At 35.8% G+C, this 22,340-nt stretch overlaps 2 protein-coding genes across 2 annotated transcripts; one reads left to right on the top strand and one right to left on the bottom strand.

Annotated features, from left to right (window-relative positions):
* The first annotated feature begins 3,686 nt into the window (after nt 1-3,686).
* On the top strand, nt 3,687-8,183 carry LOC105126807 (zinc finger protein NUTCRACKER-like). The gene is made up of 3 exons (XM_011027796.1): nt 3,687-4,697; nt 4,798-5,194; nt 6,922-8,183. The coding sequence occupies exons 1-3, from the start codon at nt 4,517-4,519 to the stop codon at nt 7,766-7,768; spliced, it is 1,425 nt and encodes a 474-aa protein (XP_011026098.1). The 5' UTR covers nt 3,687-4,516; the 3' UTR covers nt 7,769-8,183.
* Nucleotides 8,184-12,244: 4,061 nt separating this feature from the next.
* LOC105126806 (uncharacterized) lies at nt 12,245-18,330 on the bottom strand. Its single transcript, XM_011027794.1, has 10 exons — nt 18,241-18,330; nt 18,045-18,122; nt 17,895-17,968; nt 17,629-17,704; nt 16,762-16,814; nt 16,486-16,574; nt 14,826-14,912; nt 14,139-14,202; nt 13,926-14,019; nt 12,245-12,544 (listed from the first exon to the last, which is right to left on the bottom strand). Exons 3-10 carry the CDS (start codon nt 17,900-17,902, stop codon nt 12,482-12,484), a joined length of 534 nt encoding a protein of 177 aa, XP_011026096.1. The 5' UTR covers nt 17,903-17,968; nt 18,045-18,122; nt 18,241-18,330; the 3' UTR covers nt 12,245-12,481.
* Between the last annotated feature and the right edge of the window lie 4,010 nt (nt 18,331-22,340).

The raw sequence follows: 22,340 nt of genomic DNA, 5'->3' as shown, positions 1-22,340 counted from the left end.
GAATTTTCGGTATGGGGGGGGGTGGGGTGATAATGTAATGACTTGGGGGTTTCCTGATTCTGTCTGTCTGAAAATTGCGTATCACCCTTAAATCTTTGACAAGAACAAACATTGTGTATTCAGATTTATGTCCTCGTTTATGATGAATGTTTGACTGTGAATTAAAGGGTTTTTTTTTAAAAAAATAATAATGGAATTAAGTAATTAAGAGATACGAGGTTGAAGGGTTGAGTCACATGCATGATAGACCATCTGGAGACGTAATGGTTTGCAGGCAGGGCTCAAGGGAGGAGAGTTTCTTTCGATCAAATGAGGTTTTAGAGTAGGGTTGTTGACTAGTTGTTGAGACATGCATCTTGCTTAATTTGCAGCTTCAAGTCTCCTCGAATTTAATAATGACATCAATATTTTGCATGGTGCCTAGGCTATTTGACCCGTATAGGTGGCTAAAATGGTGCCCTTCTTGACCCCGGCCCAGACCTTGAATTGGCAAGCTCTATATATAAGCCGAAGCTGCCTTTTGTTATGTTTAGCATCGTCTCTTTTCTTCTTTTCTTGATGTAAAAAAAAACAAATTGGTTTTCAAAAAACTGTGATGGCGATTGCTGGTTTTGTTTTTCTTTCCCACAAAAAATTGAAAACAGATACGGAAAATAGAAACCATACAAAAGGAAAGCAAATGACGCTTTCATTAATGGATTGACATGGTTTAGGGTTTGGTGGAGCTTGGTTGTGAATATTTGTGCTTCAGTTTTGATGATGTAAAGAGTCAAATTTAGGGCAAAAACACGATAAAGCTGGCATTCTGTGCTAAGCTTTGCCTTTAGTTTCAATACACAATTAATGGGTGCGTGATGTAGTTAGTACTCTTGACAACAAGGCGACAAGCAGGAGGGAAGTGACAATAAGATCTTGAGGGAGGACATTGCCAATACATCCATCTATTGATGCGCTAATGCAATTATGCCTTTCATTGTGCCCTTGGGAGAAAGGAAAGGTAAACCTGCATGAGAGAATCTGGCAATAGAAGAACCCGTGAAGAAAAGGAATGGCCCACAAAAGGGCTATTCTTCTTTCCCACTGATCAATATGCGCCTCTCTGCATGCACAAAGGATAAGAAACTCAAATTCTTATGAGATATTTTACAAGAAGTAACATGAAAGACTACAACTGGATGAGCATCATAACTTGATGTGAATTATTAATTATAATATTCTTGAAAAGGTCATCATTTCCTACCTCATATACATATCTACTGATCGTGGAAAATCTGGGTTCAACTCAAACTCTAGATGTCTAATTAAGTCTTAATTAATATATAAAGCTAATTGGCTTTTGTGTCTTGCTGTAGGTGACAGCTAATCTAGTGTAGTATTTCTACCACTACATGTTGAAATATTTATAGCTAGACGAGTATCAAAAAGATAGAATTGAGATTTGTGTTGAGAAATGGTAGGAGAAATGTCACACCAATAGATAGCTGACCACCTTACTCCTATCGAAGACACGGTTTCACTAAATTCTGGGATTCCTTCCAGCATCAGTTGCCACAACGTGGAGCAAGAAAATTCTAACACAACTGGGATTATATATATATATATATATATTCAATTATTCCAGAATTAAAAAAGCAAGAATTTTCTGCATTCGAAGACAAATTAGCTTTAGTGCCTCCGATTCGCTACTATATAAATAATATGAGGCGTATATTCTTCAATTGACCTGGAGTTTGGTAAGTACAGAGACTCGACCTAATTCCACTTTTAATTGTCCACAAATGACTGGCTATATTAGTAACAATTTGCAATATATTATATATCTGTTATGGATGACTTGTGACGGCCTCACTCGTTCAGTCTCTGGGAGTATTTCTTGCAAATGTCCAAGATGGTGTCTGTCTATGTAAAGGCTGGCTAGCTATTTTGATCTTATAGTTTAGCTAGCCAATTTCTTATAGCTTTCTTTGTAATTTAGCCATGTATTGTGTCTAGACTGCATCATCCTGTAGCTTTTTTGGCTTAAAGGTGAATCAATGAAGAATAAATCTCATCTTATCCCAAAAGATAAAAGAAAATTGAATCTCACCCTAAAGCCAAATTGATTAAAAAAAAAGAAAGAATTGTAGATCAAAAGAAAACACATAGGATTCCAAAGGATTTGCTTAACGGCTCAACGCTACGCTGTGCAATATTATATGTGAAGTATAATTTTTTCGGAAAGTTCAAATTATAGATGGGTCCTATGTATCTCACACGACTAAAGGGTTATCTGGATATATTTTGCATGGTTGCCGCGCCCATGAACTTCCATGTTTAGGCCACGCATGACCTCTAAAGGGAGGGGAATATCCCTCTAATCGCACAAAGACGTTTATGGCCACTCTTTTTGTGGAAGTTCAGGAGAAACTGTATTGTGAAGGGGATAAAAGGGTCAATATATGCTATATTTCTTCATGGCTTTAGATTTGGGTTTGGAATAAGAAAAAGTTCAAAGGGGAAGAAATAAAGAAGAAGAAGAGAGAGACCTTCCAAATCAATCTCCACTTGAGCACTTTCACTGTATACTAGGATGTGAGGGAATAATAGTTACAAAAGAAAGAGGGACATAAAGGGAGAAAAACCCTCAACAAAATAATGAAAAACAAGAAATCAATTAATTAAAATTCCACAAACTCGATCGATTGCAATATGATAATATATATATAATGTTTTCTCTGTATACTCGTAAGGCTTTAAAGATTGATTAATTTCTCTAAAAACTAATCAAATGGTGATCTCCTCCGAATTGTATATATTAAAACTCAGACCGTTTTCCTTTTTACCTATCTAAAATAAACGGCTATTACTTAATTTAACCTTCTAGGAAAAAACTCGTGTAGTAAAAAAATTAGGCCAAAACCCTAGAAAGATCACGTATTGTATTTATTGTGGTCGGGTTTAATTAACCTAAATCAACAAATAAAAAAATTGATTTTAATTAAAAGATAAATATGGATATTAGGGTTCGAATTTTTTACCAAGAACCATTCAATCGTACACACAAATTTGATCTAACGATTACACACACACACACTTGAAAGTTTCCTTTAATAATGTAAGATTGGATTACATCTTATTTATAGTATAATGGAGTAAGACTATTTTCATAAATCAAATCAACAAAATAATTAAATATTACGTAAACTAAATTGTTGAGTAAGACGACCCAAAAATGTTTTTATATATCTTAAACTAGTCATCTCTAAGAATTACAACGGCATGAAAAGGGATAAAAGATCAGAGTATCTGAAAGAAAACGAAACTTGAAAAAATGGAGTAATAATAGTCCATAGCAATAGTTCGATTGGAAATATAGTAAATCAAACCCTCAAATTTACTTAATGCATGGTTTAGACAAGGTGTACTATAAGCTTGGCGAGTCAGTCAATAACCCAGTGATGGTAGCTGTGGGGTAAAGAGAAAAGGTTAAGAAGATAAGTCCTATCCATCTATAGCTCTAGCTCCTTGCATGCCTTTACCATCCTCAAAGCTTTTTAAGCTTCTCATTCTTCTAAGCCATCCATCCTTTTAATATATATCATTCCATTTAAATCAAGGCCCTTTTAGGGTTTGGGTGTTTTATAACAGGAACAAAGGAAAAGACAGAAAGTGACAACGTCATCCTTCAAAAGAAAAATTATTGAAGAAATACTTATAAGCAAAGAGAGAGTAAAAATAAAGAAAGAACAACGTTTGATTATGAATCAAGTGGGTCTGGATTTTCTTCCTTGGCCTTTGCTTATCTCTCTCCTCTGCGTACAGTTGCCTTTTCTCTCTCTCTCTCTATCTTTTTCTTCGTATATATTTTTTTTGTATTTTTTCTAATTTGCCAACCCCATCCTTGGTCTGCCATTGTAATCATCACCTCCTGTAGACTGATTATTTCTATTTCTATTATTTTTCCCTTCTCTCCTTTATATAGACATAAATAGACAGAAAGGAGAGAGTTATTGGGCAGTGAAAGGTTTTTAAGGAAAAACCAACTTATTGTCCGGTCTTTCTATGTTTGATTGCATGGTGAGCCCTCTCTTATCTAGCTTATTAGTTGATGATTTTTGAGAGGGAGAGAGAGAGGTTGTTAAAGAAAGATTGGAAAGACATACATCTGAATTGGGTTGCAGATTTGCTCAGAGAAACAATCCATGGCTAGATAGCGACTTGGAGAATAACCCATCATGATCATCATCTCTTCACGAGATTTTGGTTTTGCTACCCAATGAATGATGCCTTTCTGTGTCTATAGTTCACTGCCACCTGTTTATCAATAAAGCTTTGTTTAGTTTAGTTGTGTCCAAAGCTAGGGATTCTCTATTTCTGCTCTTGTTCTTACATCTTGTTGTTTCTTCAAGAGTGAAAAGTGGACACTTGAACAGAAGCTACTTCAAATAAAAGTAGCTAGCAAGAAATATATCAAACAAAACAAAGGGGGGGTATCATTTCTTGGTTTTTCTTTGTTGGAGTTTTCTTCCTCACAGACATGTTCCCTGCAGCCATGTCCAATTCAACTTCTTTGTCTGAAGAAGCTAGTGTATCTTCTGGCACAAGAATTCAAGATTTTGGTAGCTTAAATCAACTTGCTTCAACCATCTCTCCTCTGCAGCAGCAGCAGCAGCAACAAAGGACCATCAAGAAGAAGAGAAACTTACCAGGAAACCCAGGTAGGTTTTCCCTATACTCTCTTCAATACCGTGTTAAACTATTTTAGACAAGCTAATACCATAAATACACGCAACGGTTTCATTATATATGGTCTTGCAGACCCAGACGCTGAAGTGATAGCATTATCTCCAAAGACCTTATTGACCACCAATAGATTTGTGTGTGAGATCTGCAACAAGGGGTTTCAGAGGGATCAGAATCTTCAGCTTCATAGGAGGGGTCATAACCTTCCTTGGAAGCTGAAGCAAAGAAACAGCAAAGAAATTAAAAAGAAAGCTTATGTTTGCCCCGAGCCTACGTGTGTTCACCATCATCCTTCAAGGGCTTTGGGTGACCTTACAGGTATCAAGAAACATTATTGCAGGAAACATGGGGAGAAGAAGTGGAAGTGTGAAAAATGCTCAAAGATCTATGCTGTTCAATCAGATTGGAAGGCTCATTCTAAAACCTGTGGAACAAGAGAGTACAGATGTGACTGTGGAACCCTTTTCTCCAGGTCAATTTTTGCTCTCCTTTTTTCCCTAACATTTTTACCTTGAGGGGTTTCAAATTGAATATAGTTTTTTGGTCTTTCTACATTTCTGTTCATCTCAGAGTCCCAATGTTCCCTTCTTTATTAATTTTTGATGTTTTACAGTTATGCATTGTTTTTTACTATATTGGGATTCATAGCAATTTTTTTTATCTTTTGTTTGAAGTGGGAAGTCTCATCTCATGTCTTCAGGATGATCTTTGTATTTTGTTTCAGTCTGTTCTGTTTCAGTGGTTTGTTTTTATACTAGAGTGGCAAGTTCTGCATGGAATATATCAGGAGCTTATATGCACTGGCAGGTATCCTAGAAGTGGACACCATTAATACAAGTGCCTGTTACTGCTAACATAGCAGTGCCTCTGAAATCTGGACCTGCCAATTTCAAATTTTGAAAACAACAAACAAGACACTAATAAGGAATTATGGGAGAACAATCAACTTAATCTTTTGTTTTATATATTTTTTTGTGTCTTAATTCAAGATGAGTTAGCTAAGTGATTTTTTTCCTGTCTCCTGCATTCAAATGCATGAATCATAATTGTATTGTTATATTCCTGGTTGGGGATTCTGTGCTCTGAAGGAGCACCATTGTTACCTGTTTTGATATACATCGCCATCCATAATATTAAACAACGTTTGATCAATGCTATATTGCATTTCCCTCGAAGGGTTTGACGTGCTTTTTCACCGTGATTACTTCATTTGGTACTTTATGACGGGGGGGGACTGAAGTCTCAAAAACAATGATGAATATTTGTTCTTGTCCAAGAAAAAAGTGAAAGGAAAGCTCTTAATTTGCTTTTGGGGGGGATTTTCATGGTTGAGTAATTCTTTCCCTTGAAGAATGCCATGATTTACTTGCAGAAAATACTGCAACGGTACTGTGACCTTCCACCATGACCAAAACTGATAAATCTGCAAGAAAATCTGATACCCTAATGTGCTTTCATCTTCTTTCATCTGCATTGCAGATTTTGGGGTGTCAATTTCATATCTTTGTTACATGCAGCTCTCGACTTTCAAAAGCCTTTCATGTTATCGTTGTTCACCAATTTCTTGAAATTTTGATCCTTTTTACCATCCATGACTATTTCTGCATGCATAATCCATAAACACCAATCAATTCTGATGAATCTGTCTTTCTCTCTCTACACTTTAGTTTTGACCAAAAAAGATAGTTTTACTTTAGTGTTTGCTCTAGCTTTATAACAATCACGTGTCTATCCAATCCGCATGCACGGCCTTGTGGTCTCTCACCTTTGAAATACAACAATTTAAGATTAAGTCAAGCGAAGAGAGAGACATTTATCCTTAAGACGGTCTTCTCCATTTACCTTTTCTTCTTGATCCCATTTCTCGTTTTTTTGGTCATGTGTTTTTTTATAAATAAAGATGATAATTAAGCATTGAATTAACTATTACCAAGCATATGCTTTCTCTCTTGCTGTTCAGGATTCTTTTCTTTTCTTTTTTTCTTAATAGTACTGTATCTTTTTTCTTATCTTTCTTCCAAATGTAGAAAATCATGATATGAACATATGAACGGTGTTAAGATTTGAACTCCTCATCATCACTAGTAAATCAAATTTTAATCATTATTTGTTAATCACCAAACTAAATTTATTATTTTGGTTTGGGATATTGTTCAGTACTGATGATCACTTTATGTGCATGCATTGTCGAAACTACAGGAAGGATAGCTTCATAACCCACAGGGCATTTTGTGACGCGTTAGCTGAAGAAAGTGCAAGACTCTCAGCTCACCAGCTAATTATCTCCCAAAATCCAAATGCCCACGCTCTCCTCCTTCAAAACCCACTTCAAACCCACCACCCTCATTCTCTCTTTTCTACCCCAGCTCACCACCAAATCTCCTTCACTTCTCCTTGGGACCCACCTCACCATCAGAACCCTTGCAGTAATAACCCCCAAAACCCAGTTCACATCAAGCCGGAAACTACCGGCCATTTTCAAATCTCCGCTTCACTTCTCCAAGAACCACCACTAGCAATGCCTAGCCACAAGGGTTTGTTAGCCCCAACCTTCCAAAGCCTGTCGAATGCTGCCACGTCACAAGCACCATCACACCACTTGTCAGCCACTGCACTCCTTCAAAAGGCTGCCAGTGTGGGTGCCACTCAGACCTCAGTGGGTCACAGTCACATGACCCAGCTGGACATGGGCGAGTTGGGATCAGCGGGTCAGGTTCATGTTGACTCGGTGAGTCACGTCTCTCAGGGTCCCAGTTACAACCTTAACAGCCTTGCCACGTGGCAGAAGAGTGATCGCCTGACAAGAGACTTTCTGGGTCTGACTGCGCCTGAGTGTGGGGATCATCATGGCCATGCTGCTAGCAATGCGAATGGGAGTGGTGGGAGTGTTAACGTTAGCATGAATGTGAGGGAAATTCTAACCTATACAGGGGGTGTAGGGTTCCACCAGCAGCAATACAACGAGAGAGACCACTCGCTGCTGAAGCCCCACGGTGGTTTTGGATTCGCTCAGCCTTCTGCCTCTGAAGCGTGGGGTGATTGCTAGGGAAGCCCAAAAAGGAAAGGGTAAAATGGTGATTCCATTCATTCCCTTCAAAATGGCCGAAGTGCCCCATGTCTTCTGTGCCGCAAGAATTTAATGGAGGTTTTTGAAGAAAATCAAGAACCTTTCTTATGCCATCATCAACCTCATCTTCCATGCAGCTTCATGCCAGATCTTTTTTTTTTTGGGTTATCTCTCTTTACTTTAAGACTGCTATCAGCAATTTCTCATCCTGGCTTTCATTTTTAACTTTTTTCCACCTTCTTTTGAATGATAGATTTAGATATGGTAATCAAGAGGATTGGCCTTAATTACTAGGTGACGATGGTGGCTGCCTTGTAATTTTGTTGCGGAAAAGTTATGTCACATGCAGAATATAGTAATAATTTCTCCATGGAATTTGGTTTTATGGGCACTATTTCTAGACATCATTTCCTTGAGAACATATCCCATCTTTATCTAGCTAGACAGCTATACAAGAAGATCACATGAACTACATGTTTGTGTTTGCATTAGAATTGGGAAGGGTTTGGTTTTGAGCTAAGAACTTCTTCTTTTTCACTGTCCCTTTTTTGCTGTTTATGCAAGGTGGGCATAAAAGACAACCCTCAGGGACCTCATTGGCCCTAATTTGCTACCGTTATTATCTTATTATGAACAAAAAGTAAATCTTTTTTTTTGTTCAAATCTTTATGCCCCCTATCCCTTTCATGTTAACTTTAATCATCGATCCAAGTATCGATCAAGTGTCAATCCCACATGTTTCAAATTACAATTTACGTGCTTAAATTGGTTCCAGGTTTGATGATCTTGATCATGGCGCCATCAGTGGATGTTCGTTATGTATATTAATAGAGAACCCACATTTAGAATTGGAAGAAATGCTGAGACTGAGTGCAATGTCGTTCGTGCACATGATCAGATTTCGAAACAGCAATATTACTCTGGCAATCACTTAGGTTTTCTCTCCGTTAACTTCAAAGTGCATTGATTACAGCATACTTACACGCTCCAGGTGACAGGAATACGACGCTGTCTACATGCAAAGGATTAGGATTAGGACAACGCCCTCCATCTTTAAGGAAATGGCCACCAAAAATAATGCGTGAAGAGTGGAAGCGTTTGAGAATTAAAGGATGAGATATGTCGTGGGATATGATTATTATGGAGGGGTACAGTTATACTGTGAAGGGAAGATAAGCGAGTACCAAATGAGGTAAGCATGCATGTCAGTGGAGGGCCATGCCTTGTACACTTGATATTGATCACGAGTGTTTCCTTCTCTACAACTCAATCAACAGTGATAGCCCATTATCATGTTCTTAAGATGTCTCCTTTGTGTTTCTTGGCAATAATCCCTTTGATTTATTCTGGAAAAAGAAAAAAGCCCTTCAATTCATGTTAGTTGTATTGTTCGACAGCAATGCAAATGCTTAATTAATGGCATTTTCGTTACTTATCTATTACCTTAAAAAAAGGCAATTTGCTACTTCTATCAAGATTTGGGCAATTCCCTCTTGTTGGAGATCTAATCCAATGGAATGAATAAACAAAGCAATAGTAGCATGTAAGGCTAGCTAATTAATTTCCTTAGCAAGATAATTTTCATTGAGGCTTGTGTTCCTCTTAGAAATGGACATGGAGTTTTCTTTTATATTGTGGATGGGAAAGAGGGTTTTGGCTTTTGATGTGTTAACATAAGGTTATTTTTCATGCGAAAATCTGGTTGGAGATATTAATTGATATATATTTTTTAATATAATTTTTTACAAGATACTAAGCACAAGATTGATAATATAATTGTGGTTATTTTTTAAAGTATTTTTTTATACTAAAATATATTAAAAATAATTTTTTAAATTATATTTTTAGATCAATAAATCAAAATAAATTAATTAATTAATTTTTAATAAAAAAATTAAAAATTTTAAAAACAAGATTTGTGCCACGTTATCAAATGTTTTCTTAATTAAATATTTTTCATAAAAATTAAAGGTTATTTATTTTATTGTCTATGATAAAAATCAACATAATACACACCATATTGAATATCAAAACATCTCAAATTAAATGTATTGATTTTAGACCCAAATAAATAAATAAGTATTATATCCGCCATTAACTAACCGTTGCCTATAAATATTGAATTATTTTTCATATTTTAGCTCTTATTGTGTGTGAAAGATACGGTTTCAAAATAATCAATACAATGACTATTCTGAACCTTTATTATGCAAACGGTATACAGGACAAAATTTAATCAGGGGCAATTTCCCCGCTTTTCTTCGTGACTGCCTGGCTTCGCCACTGTTCACACACCGAGTGAGAAGTTTGCCTCTGTACTTCTTTAGCATGTCTGTCCAGCTTTTGTCCAAATGACACTGTTAATTTAAAAGAAAGAATTTCAAATTCGACAGCTTACCGAAAGGGACTTAAAGTCTTCTTCGATAGGACCGATTCAACAGAACCTAGGTACGTTTGTGTGACTAAATAGTGGAAAATCCGTCCGATCAGTCTTTTTTTTTTTCTTTTTCTGGATGAGATGTCCTCGAATGGATTAGGAAGTGATTGAGCTCGGAAAAGCTATCTATCATATTGTCAACACATTCACACAGACCGAATCTATAAGTGGGTGAGCCGATCTCATCAAGCAATTAATGGGCTCCGGAAAATTAAAATATAGCTCTCCCTGCCTCGGAAGAAGGGAGCCGATGGTTTTTTTCGAATGAGTCATTATTTACCCTTTAAGCACATAAACTATGCTAAGATGGGAAACCTTGATGATACCGTAGCATAAGCAGTTGGGGCATAGGTTTAGAAATTTCTGGCAATTCCACCTTTTTGTTTACCCTCTCCAATCAAATCCCTGTTAAGGATTCAAGAGATATTAGCAATTTCCAAGAATTTCTTTTTCGTCTACCATCACTTTATGGTACTACGGGGAAATTTTTTTGATGATATCAAAGAATTGTAGCCTTTTCTAAAGATGGTATAGATGGCTGTAAAACCTGTTATAAGCGTGAGTAAAAAGGCTACTAAGTTGATGCTGTATGTGTATTTGTGCGAGTGTGGTGGTGGTCCGGGACATAGTGGCACTAAACCAAAAGGAAAAGGAGAGAGGAGAGGAGAAGAGAGTATTGTCAACGGTTATGAAAAAGATGCTCAATACAACTTTGAATTACAATTCTCTGAGTCTTCTTTTCCTTGATGACCTCCCTACATCCTTTATCAAATTTTGTGCATGTCCCCATGCTTTGGTTGGCAACTTAACCAATATTATTAAGATTCCAATGATTTATCTCAACTTTGTTTCCATGACCCACCAGTCGATCTCATTCTTTAACAAATTAAATTGCGATGTCTAGAGACCAGTCTCCATCTGAAAACAGTGAAATCTGCAAGTCAATATCTTTGCAACCAACGATACACATCTAGAAATGACTAGAAGAATCACGTACAAAATGGTTTACATGATTTTAGGGTTTGTTTATCCCCAAAGATGGCGTATGAAGAGTTCTTCGTTGATCCTGAAGATTTTCAGGTTACGAGTAGATATCCTCAGGTTCAATTTGCATATATACTCGCAGCATCTGAACCAGAGAAAAGTAATGGGCAAATTCTTGTTACCGCAACTTTGTATATTCACTAGGAGAAGAGGGAGGATACACCTAGGGATTAATAAAAAGGAGAGGTTGCGGGTGTTTTATGGTATATCCAAGCTTTTAGAAAGTATATGTGTAAGTTGCTGGGTTAAGATACTATACATGCCATTTGCCTGCTAAAAAAGACTGCATCTTTTTTATATCCCTCTGCCGCACAACCAGACGAGCCAAAAGTTTCTCTTCCATTATCTCCACCCTTTTCCTCTCTTAACACCCTTGCATATGTCATCTTCCATTAGGGAACCTCATCTTAACAAACCCTCCTTTTCCCTCTTTTCTTCCTCCCAGTCCTAGCAATTTCCAAAGCCTTCTTTTCTATGCTTTTTCCTCTTTAATCCTCCTGCTGCAAATCCCCATGCAGCATACTCTTTTCCACACAACGCCTCATAGGTGTCATCAGTAATGAATTAAGAAAAAGTAAATGACATATACACCACCGTGGTCTCAAATACAGTTTAAATTGCATCTTTGACAGCATTCCATGAAACCTCATTTTCTTTTACCTCATAAATTTTGGCTGACAAGATTTCAGCAATACGTTCATAATAAAGAAATTGACAGAAGGTGAGAAACCAGACAAGCGTTATCTGTTAACAACTATATGGTTACGTGACCTTTCCTTCTGGTTTGTGTCAACTGCAGAGATGCTTGTTGGCCGGGTGAATCATACATAATGTCAGATTATTTTCCACATGTACCTCTTTCTCCAGTGTTGCTCTGATTTAAAGACGAAAGCCGTTATTTAGGGAAGATATTGCTATTGATGCCGACAGATATTAATAGCTTATGCGTTCTCGACAGACCATTTTGGATGAAGTTTCATAATTCAGACTACAAACTCAAATTACTTGGGATAGTGTGGCAAATTGAAAGATGTGACATATACAGCACTATTCAAAGTTAGCAATCATTTATATTTCTACAGCATGGATGAGTCACATGTAAAAGTACCGATTATGACAGAAAGCTGCTTCTATGGAAATGCTTTGCTCGACTCTTTTAATACTGCAGGTGGGACCAATTCTTTCATGAAATTGCATCACTGCATGGCCTATCAAATTGGTGGTGGAACGTCAAAGTTTACTCCCGGGTATTTATCGAGAGAATTTTCAAATGCCTGCAACCAGAAAATTAAATGTCAAATTTATACTCATCAGTCCCCAATGCATCAAAGCTGATCAACATAATGTTCATCTTTAACAACCAATTCTGTTTTAGCAGAGTAGGAAACTTTTAGAATGTACTCATTTATCTATAGGCATGCTTGGAAGACTTTACGACACTTGCGTATGAATCAAAGATAAAGATGATGATGCCACAAAACTAATACAAATAAAAGTTCGTCTAGATGAAGATGCGGATGAAGATAGGAAAATACAAAGAACCAAAAATAAAACAAAGGCCATGAACAACTTTAAAAAGACGCTCATTTGGGGAAAATTCGATGTGGTCAAAGTTGAACTGGATCAGAAAACTATAATAAGAGTAGGAATCCAGAGTTGGATTCAGCCAGTACAGCTTTTAAAGTGCAAAAGGAATAAAAATCCAGACTTCAGAGTATGTAAACTGTGAGTGTAATGATCATGCATGGCGATATTAACATGGCACAGCAACAGTCCACCATGCAAACTTTTTCCGGGAAGAACTTGAGTGTTTTTGTTTCACCAATACCAATAAACGGGTAAGAAACATGGATTTCTGGGCTCATTCACCAAAATCTATTTAGTATCATATCTAAAAAGGATCCTGGCTAAGTGCAAAAAAAATCTGTTCGCATGTTAACCTTCTAACCTATGTGTCACGTGTGCTATGTGAACCCCATCACCAAGTTCCAAACCAGGAAGAGCTTCATCTTCGCATGGAGCAATAAAATCATGCAGAAAGAGGCTTCGTAACATGAAGCCAGTGAAGAATCAAAATTGAATCTGTAACATGCTGGAATATAACAACTCGGAAAAGAAATTTCTGTGGCACATAGCTAGTGAAGATGTAGAGTCTGACCAGTTAAACTTCAAAGACAATACTGGTTGAGATTGGGCCAATTACAGTAATGCCCAAGAGAGAATGCTCTAAACTCAGAAAATCACATGTCAAACAGAGGGGAGGCTGTGATTTTAATAGCTTTTTGATATATTGGTATAATTTTAAAATATAGTATGAGACTTTCCGCATACTATATTAAGTTTTTGGGTGGTTGTAGCTTGCATTTCACCGTTAAGTTGATTGACCACAAGTTAAGCCCGTAGGCCGTTACTGAATTATATGTCATGGAAGCGAAGTCCTAGGAGGGAGAATTTGGAAGCAATCCCAATTCCTACCTTTCAGCTTTTTCGGTTGGATGCTCTAGCACTTTCAAACACTGTTATTTCCTCACCATTATAGTAATAAATAAATCATTGAGCCTAAAGCAAAATGTCACATGCAAAACATAAGTACCTAAATACATACAAATTGAAATCATAAAAGTATGTAATTATTCAAGAGGAAAAAACAATCACCCAGTGAGCATATAATTCCTTCCCGTTAAGGACTGCATCCATTGCAGCAAATTGATCATCAAATGCACCATAAAAGCCTTGGTAGAATTTGTTCCTGAAATAAAAAATGACAAATTGTAGAGCAAATACAAAGATTAAAGGCGAGTTCTTCTTTCCTTTTAAGAATATTTTTTTTTTAAAAAAAAAAAAAGTCTTCATGAATTTGACAAAGACCAATCGCCTTCTATTGTCTCTTGATCAATTTCATCAAACTTCCATGCAAGTACCTCCGCTCCCACTGGTGAAAGCAAGTGCAGTATTAGAGCATCCATGGTTCTCGGAAAATTGTGCTGGGAAGAGGGATATGACATGTATTATTGGAGCTTATCTTTGTGATAGCTGGGAATTTCCTACACTATTAATCAAAATCCCATCCACCTATTGAAGCTTTACAAGGGAGAGCATACTTGCCGCCATGGAAAGAAGGATGCTCTGAAGAGTTCTCGGATGAAGTGTCCAAAGAATTTTAGCAACTGGATTATCCTCCAAGAAAAATAAATTAGTTGTCAAAGTTTCATCGCATTCATCTTTCATGCTAACATTAGAATCATTTGTTGGGGTTGATTGTATGCATTGACTTTGGTCAGTGATGTTAACACGAACAGTCATGAACTAAAGAAACAAGTTCATGAAGAGCCTGGAGTGAACATGGTTCAAATTCATGCAATTTAACTTTCTGCTGTTGGTCCTGCCCTTGTAAGCCCTGTTTCTTGAATGACATGTTCGAGTCACAACAACCATGATCTGGCACAACATTATCAAGATCAGTATCCAGAAAGACACTGGAAACAAGCTAGGAATTCCTTTGGGTAAGAACTGAAAAGGGAAAGAAAACCAAATGGTGTAATTATTAAAACTGACCTCTTCCTCCATTACGGAGCAGCTCACATGTATGCCTCTTCAGTTTCTCTGAGCCAGGAGAAGCCTTGGGGAGTGCTTGGTTCTGTCCTGATTTCAAATATAATATACATGTTGAAATGCTTGACCATAAACTTGAAGCTCAAAACAAGAGACGGGAAGGAAAAGAAACAGTATAGTAGACTACTCAAACTTACTGGATGAAACTAACTTTTGAAATTTTCATTAATGTGTACTCTTTAGTAAGAAGACTCTGCATACGATATTTTGAGTGTCAATAGTCATAATACTTGAGATTTCAAAGCCTTTAGTCTACAAACAAATCTAAAAGCTTCAACAAAGTATCCAAATACAATTAAATTAGGTTTACAATTTTATCTGTAAGTGACCCTCGAGCTTTTCGAAGCTTGAGCAGAATCTCTGACTAATAATTTGTAGAAACATCTTCTCTTTCCACTGCAATGTTTTTACACTGCAGAGGCGTGGCTGATGACAAACCCAAGGCAGTCTCACAAAAAGAACTGCACATTGGCAAAGAATTCATGTAAATATGATGCAAGCAAGCTAACAGAAAAAACATTTTGCAGTGCCTGAAAACAAGAGAAAGGTCTCAATTTGGAATAAGCAATGACATTTGCAACATCTGGCATATCAAGGCGATGGCCACACCATTTCTTTGTCTGTCAATCTTGAATTTATACATTGATTTGGCGAGCCAATATAACCCGTTAGAGAAAACAAAATCACCAAATTGTGATAGCTTAACTGCAGATGCCGACATCAAACTTGAACAATTTCTCAGTTAAAAAAAAAAAGAGACAAAAAGGAGAAACAACTGAAACAATGAAAAGCCCCTTCTTAATATTCTCCGCATATAATAAGCATCCATGTGCCCTGACATATTAGACATTAAAATGGACTACCACCAAAATTGACAGGAATGGTCAAATCATCGCTATCTACTTCGTGGAACCTGTGGAGACAACAGTCATCTCACCTGGCTAAATACTAAAAGTGAAGTCGAGTCAAAGAAATAGGTCTAATGACTTAATGATGGAGTAATACATTGTGCATAAACAAAGAAGAGTATTTTTTTTTTTAAGGTTTCTTGATCAGAAAGTTGTTGGTTTCGTGTTAAGTTTTACTTCCTATGTTTCAGAAGTCCTAGGTTATTTCTGTAACCTTCAGTTATGAGTCATTTTCTTTATGTTGCCTTCAGGTCTCAATTCCTGCAAGTGTTTACAGAATTCAACACCAAACCAACAGCCACCAAAACTCATATTTTTATGTTTTCCTCCCCAAACTCAACTGTAATTCCTAATTCCTCATCCTCCACCACAAGAATTCATCAATCTCTCTAGTCAGCTCTACCACCTTTTGTGATGACTAAGCAATGAACTTTATGGATACACCCCTGATACAACAGAAAACAAAAGTCATGAAAGAAAGTAAACGGCACATCTCAGATCTCTTGTAATTTGTTATGAAAATAGAAAGAAAAGGTCAATACCAAACTTAAATAAAGGCTAGAACTATATCAGAAGCTTTTCAAGTTAGCATTATATTCTCATATTACAGAAAGTTTCCTAGTACAGGGAACTTTCTCATGAGCATCGTTACATTTTTAAACCTTACCAGCCTTCAGGAATGAAAAGTGCATCACCTGCATGAAGAAAAACCTTCTGAGCATAGTCCATGGAGCATTTTGCTCTCAGATATAATGAGAAGTCAGTGTTTTCAAGAGCAACAGAACTGCCAGCCAGAAGAAAACAAAACAAAAAAGATAAACAATCACAAAAATATACAATTCCAAAGTTTGCAGTGGTTAAGCAAACCTTACTCGAATTACATTTTCCTGCTCTTACCAAATGAAGAGAGAACAGAAATTAACTTCTTGTTCCTCACAAAAAAGTGGCATGCATGTGGTTTGAGGCCTCACCGATCACAGGCTTTGGGTAAAAAATGGACTTGCAGAAGGGAGGCATAAAACAACTGCAACAAAGAAATACTTCAGCAAAAGGGAAATACAAAATAAGCAAGATCTAATGCATAGGGATAGTCTTAAAGCCAATACCATAACATAAAGAACAAAGCCAGCAAACTCAGTAGGCAAAAAAGCAGTATATAGAATAGATTAGTCCTTTTGAGGACAGATAAAGCATTTTTAATTAATCAAAGAGAGTCTGAGATTCTAAAAAACAGAGAAACAGTACAACAAAATGGCAATTTTTCAACTAATAAATAAATTGCTAAAGGGAACTGTCTAAACAAAATAGTTAAATAGTAAAGAGTTTTGTAGGTTTTTTACAAATAATAAAATTCTGCAAGGGCTATTAGCATTACCATGAATCTATAACTAGCAGCTAAAGAGAGAAAGTCTCCACAGTGCAGAATATACAAAAACAAAGAAAGAAATAAAAGAAAACAGCGGATCATAGCGAGTGCTTGATCTAGATTGAGCATTATTCATCCACAAATTGACAGAAGCTAGTTCTTTTGTCCCCAAAAATGTAGGCAGGCAAAATCAATCAACAGCAAACAAATAGTGAACCACGGAAAGATGCAAACTAGATAACAACTAAGTGGAGAAAGAAATGCACAAATTGTTTGAATGTCATCCCTAAGACCTTCAAGTTGAACACTCTCTCGATCCTCAGGATTCATTATCAGAACCTAATCACAGACAATTAAAATTCAAACATAATTTAAATTTTACCATCGTAACAATTCAATATCACACAGTATCAAACGCGATAAACAAGAAAAATAACAGTCGGCCGGCCTCTAGAAACAGCAAAATTCCAACCTGTGCTATATAAATTTGTCGAGGAGCATCGCCAGAAAGCAAACTGGGCTCTACATCAGTAACAGCATCCTGATGCCTTCCTGATTGCAACAAAGAATCAGGACCATTGTCCGTGTTTCGCATACTTTGCTTGCAAAAGTCAATAAAGGTGGAAAACAGTAATTGAACCCACAAACAGCATACCAGTAAGAAGAAGCACTTCAAAGCTACATTCATAATAATAATAATCAATCAATTAATAAAAAAATGGGCAAAAAAAAAATTACCCTTTCATGGCTTCTAATATCACCGTCAAACACGGGTGCTGTTTTAGATAGCACAGCTTCCACAGTAGATGATCCTACCCGTTCCTAAATTTCAATGAATTAAGTAATCACATTCGTCTAATAGAAATAATTCTAAAACATTAAAGAGACCTTGAAGTAACAGAGGCCACCATTAGCCGGATTCCATTCGACGAAAGCTTTCCAGTTCTTAATGCATCCATTGAGCACCTTTGAAGCCAAAAAATAGTAGTGGTGAATAGATAAGCTCTAAACAAGACAGTATTGATGGAAAGCTCTGAAAAGGAGGAGATATAGAGAAGGAATTGAATTGAGTTACAGCGGAGACATTTTTGGATTCGATTTGAGACGCGAATTCTGTGGGAGAAGGGAGCCGTTCGAATCTTTGATTTGTAATTGCTAAGACTCCTCTTCCATCTTATTTCCAAATCGTTTGCAAATGAGTGAGAAGAGCGAGCTTGAAGTTCGAACTTCAAGGACAGTAAGTGTGAGTTGCCGAGTCAGAAATATTGAAAGGTTCCTGCACCGGCGAGGAAATCGTGCCAGTTGCACCGACAGGGAGAGGAGGTGGTAATTTGGTAGGAGTGCAAGGGTCGATTGTGTAATTTAGAAGAAATCATGGCTTCGAGGGCTAATTATAAGTTTACACATTGATCAGTCCTTGTGGTTTCAGAAAATATATGTTTGATCCCTGTATTTTCATATTCATTTACATCATTTTTCATTCATTTCATTTTACTTATTTATTTGTTTCAAGATAAAAATTTTAGAAAAAAAATAGATAGTATGAAAATATTTATGAGAAAATAAAACATATTTTTGGTACAAAATACTGTTTAATTAAAAATGACCAGCACTAGTCAAAGGATCATTTAAATAATGTTTAAACGACAGGGACTAATTTGTTTTATCTTATAAACTATAAGGATTACATTATAATTAACTCGATTTTCAATTTTCACATGTGTTTATGGGCCAATACTGGCCTGAATTTCCAGTAATTGGATCATGGGCTCTGATTTCTAGGCCCAGTGATTGTGAACTTAATATGATGGTGTCCCTTTTTAAAAAAAAAATAATAATAATAAATTAGAGTATATCTTTATCTCTTAAATTGCATTTAGTTAATGTTATGATACAGAATTATTATATATATACATAAGTACAAAAAAAAATTTGATTAAAAATATTAAGATGAAATATAAAAATAAATATACAGTATATTTATAATGATTTTGAAATAAATTTACATTTTTTTTCAAAAAAATAAGAGAATAATTCTTTTGTCGAAACAATTTCCGTCTCTTTCATCCATACCATTTACTTGGACAGATGAGCAATAATTTATATTTGGGCTCTAATTATAATGCTTTAACTTCAGCTTTTTCTAGATATTATCATGGGGTTTTGAGCTTGAAGCTTTTTGCGCAGATGGGCACTCGAGATTTGAGGCCTGATGGAAGGAGGAACATGCCTCCACTGGGGTGATCTTGCAAGGTTCCTTTCAGCATATAGCAAGCAAGGTAAGAAAGTGCACTTAACTGCTGCTCCTCAGTGCCCGTATCCTGATGCTTGGAGGGAAATGCATTAAAGACAGGTCTTTCCGTTCTCATTAAACCACTGGTTGGTCGATCAGGATTTTCACCCTCTTTTCTCCAACTCGTCTTTCCCTGCTCTAAAAATGGAGATTCGTCCGCTCAATGGTCGCTCCGGAAGCTAGGTAAACGATTGCATGTGCTCATCTTGTGATTGAATTTTAATGTTAACTCGGGTATTCATTTTTTGTCTTTTGTTTTTGTTTTGATAAGGAAGGGAAGGAGGAGGGGGGTTTGAAAAGGGGCTGGCTGGAAATTGAATGAGGAAAGGAAGAAGACCGCTGTTAGGTTTGGTCATCAGGTATTTGTTGTTTGTCATTTACAATTTTTTTGCTTTTAGAGTATTAATTGTTAGTTAACAGTTATTTTTAATAAATATTCAACTAATAAGATTGTTAACTCCACTCTCATCCGCAGTAATTGATCTAGTCAGTTGTCATCTCAATAGTCTTTAGCAGGTTCAGAATACTTTTTTCCTTATGAAACTCCTGGTCTGCCTCCCCGTAGATGTTTTTTTTAGTCAACCACCTTCTAGGAAGCCATAGTTGCTTAATCTCATTGCAACATTCTACATGTTTATTCTATTTTTTTCTTTCCTGTAATAGATTCCGGTGCTGGCAGTTCTGATCAGCAGTTTCTCCATAGTTTTCGTTCATCAGATGGCTTTCTAAATCAGGGAGATATGCAGGGTGATCGATTGCATTGGGCTGCTATCTTGGTTGGGAAGAGGAGGTGTGGTTCCCTAGGTTATTCAAGGATGTGCAATTCTATACTTCTGCTGCTTCAAATGGTTTTGGCGCGTTGGAGAGGATTTGTTTGGCCCGGGGCATCTTAAGGGCTGATCGTCTAGATTACAATCTGCAGGTGATTCCCATTTTTTTTCCCCCCTGGTTTGTGTCCATAACTTAGTTTTTCTGCTGTCCTCCAATAGTTCTCTCAACGCAATTATGAATATTTACAGCCAGTTGTTCTATATAGATGTTATCATTTTCAGGCTAGATACTTAAATTATATTTGTTTTTACATTTTAAAAATATTTTAAAAAAAAATTAAAATTTGTTATTTTTTTATTAACTTCAAGTTAATATATTTTTAGTATTTTTAAATTATTTTGATATTAAAAATAATTTTTAAAAAATAAAAAAATATTATTAATATATATTTTAATATGAAAATCTATTTAAAAAATAATTATTATTATATTTTCAAATAAATCATTAAATATATGGATCTTTCATACTCAAGAAGTCATGTGATTGGTGAGGAGGATTAATGATACCCTCAGATCCGTCTTCCCCAGTACCCAACGATCAAGAGCATGTAGTCTAGTGGCAGAACAGGTCCTAGGAAGTAGCATGGTTGTCATATTGATTAGCACAGGTCTTCTTAAGCAATGAGGATAAGTTTTCTTACTGGCTAGAAAAATCATAAAAAAAACAAACAGGTCGTTTCTTGGGAAATCTTTCGTCTACAAATTTATCATTATTTGCATGCTGATCATCACAAGGCTGTACAAATAACTATGGTCGATGGTGTTTGTGATCTAGAGTGTATTTGACTTGAAGGTATGGTGGTTTTTTTATCAAAAATATAATACTTTTTAAGTATAAATTATACCTTTAAAAACTATAAAAACATGTTTTTTTTTAAAAAAAAAAAATTACTTTTTATTCAAACACCCTCTAGGATTTGCAGTTAATGACGACCTTTTGAATGGGACCACAAATGGGCTAGGATTGAAACTTGAGAAGTTAAGAATGCTTTTTAGTAGATGTTTTGGAGTGTTTTTTAAAAATATTTAAAAAAAAAATTTAATTTTTTTAATTAATATATTTTTTATGTTTTTAAATTATTTTAATGTACTAATCTTAAAAATAATTTTTAAAAAAATAAAAAATTATTATTGATATATTTTTTTAAGTAAAAAACACTTTAAAAAATAACCGTAATTATACTCCAAACACGATGATTTAACTTTTTTATTATGGTGTATTTGTTATTATGTTTTGGAAATATTTTAAAAAAAATTATTTTATTTTATTTTATTTTATATTTTTTATATTTTTAAATTATTTTAATATATTACTATTAAAAATAATTTTTAAAAATAAAAAATATTATTTCAATATATCTAAAAATAAAAAATATTTTAAAAAACAATAAAAAAAAATACTTTCCCCAGCAAACTATTAATCTTATCAATAATCACTTTTGGGTATCTTTTGCAGGTGGGGTGTGACATTTAGAGTTGACGTGATATGAATGACAGTTTAGTCTTGTTTTCACTCCAAATTGAACTGCATAGAATCAAAGTCTTGGTTTTGATTTCTAAAACTGTCATGTTACGAAGATAAATATTTATTTGCAAAGCTTCAAAACTATCAAAAGTTTGAGCTTCGATAGGAGGAAGGATTTCCCAGCACATAAAAAAGAAATATCGTGTACTGATCGCATTCCTTCTTGTTTAGTCGTTCATTTTATGTTGCTTATTTATGCTCATCTAGATGATAATTTTATTGCTAATCTTGCAGTTCACCAGGTCAGGCCATGCTCGATTAATTGGCCATCCAATCATGAGTATGTAAGGACTACGGACACCACCTATCTCCACATTGGTATGATATTGTCCACTTTGGACCTAAACCCTCATGGATTTGCTCTTGGGTTATACCCAAAAGGCCTCATACCAATAGAGATATTTGTCCATCCTTATATACCCTTGATCCTCCCCATTTCTAACCAATGTGGGACTTTGGTCGCATACCCAACAATCCTTTCCTCGAACAAAGAACCACCGAGCCTCTCCTCAAACGATCATTTATCCATCCACTCT

This window comes from Populus euphratica, unplaced genomic scaffold (assembly GCF_000495115.2).
Source record: "Populus euphratica unplaced genomic scaffold, PopEup_1.0 scaffold30.1, whole genome shotgun sequence".
NCBI classification, from domain to species: Eukaryota; Viridiplantae; Streptophyta; class Magnoliopsida; order Malpighiales; family Salicaceae; genus Populus; species Populus euphratica.
This window is presented reverse-complemented; position numbering and strand designations above follow the sequence as displayed.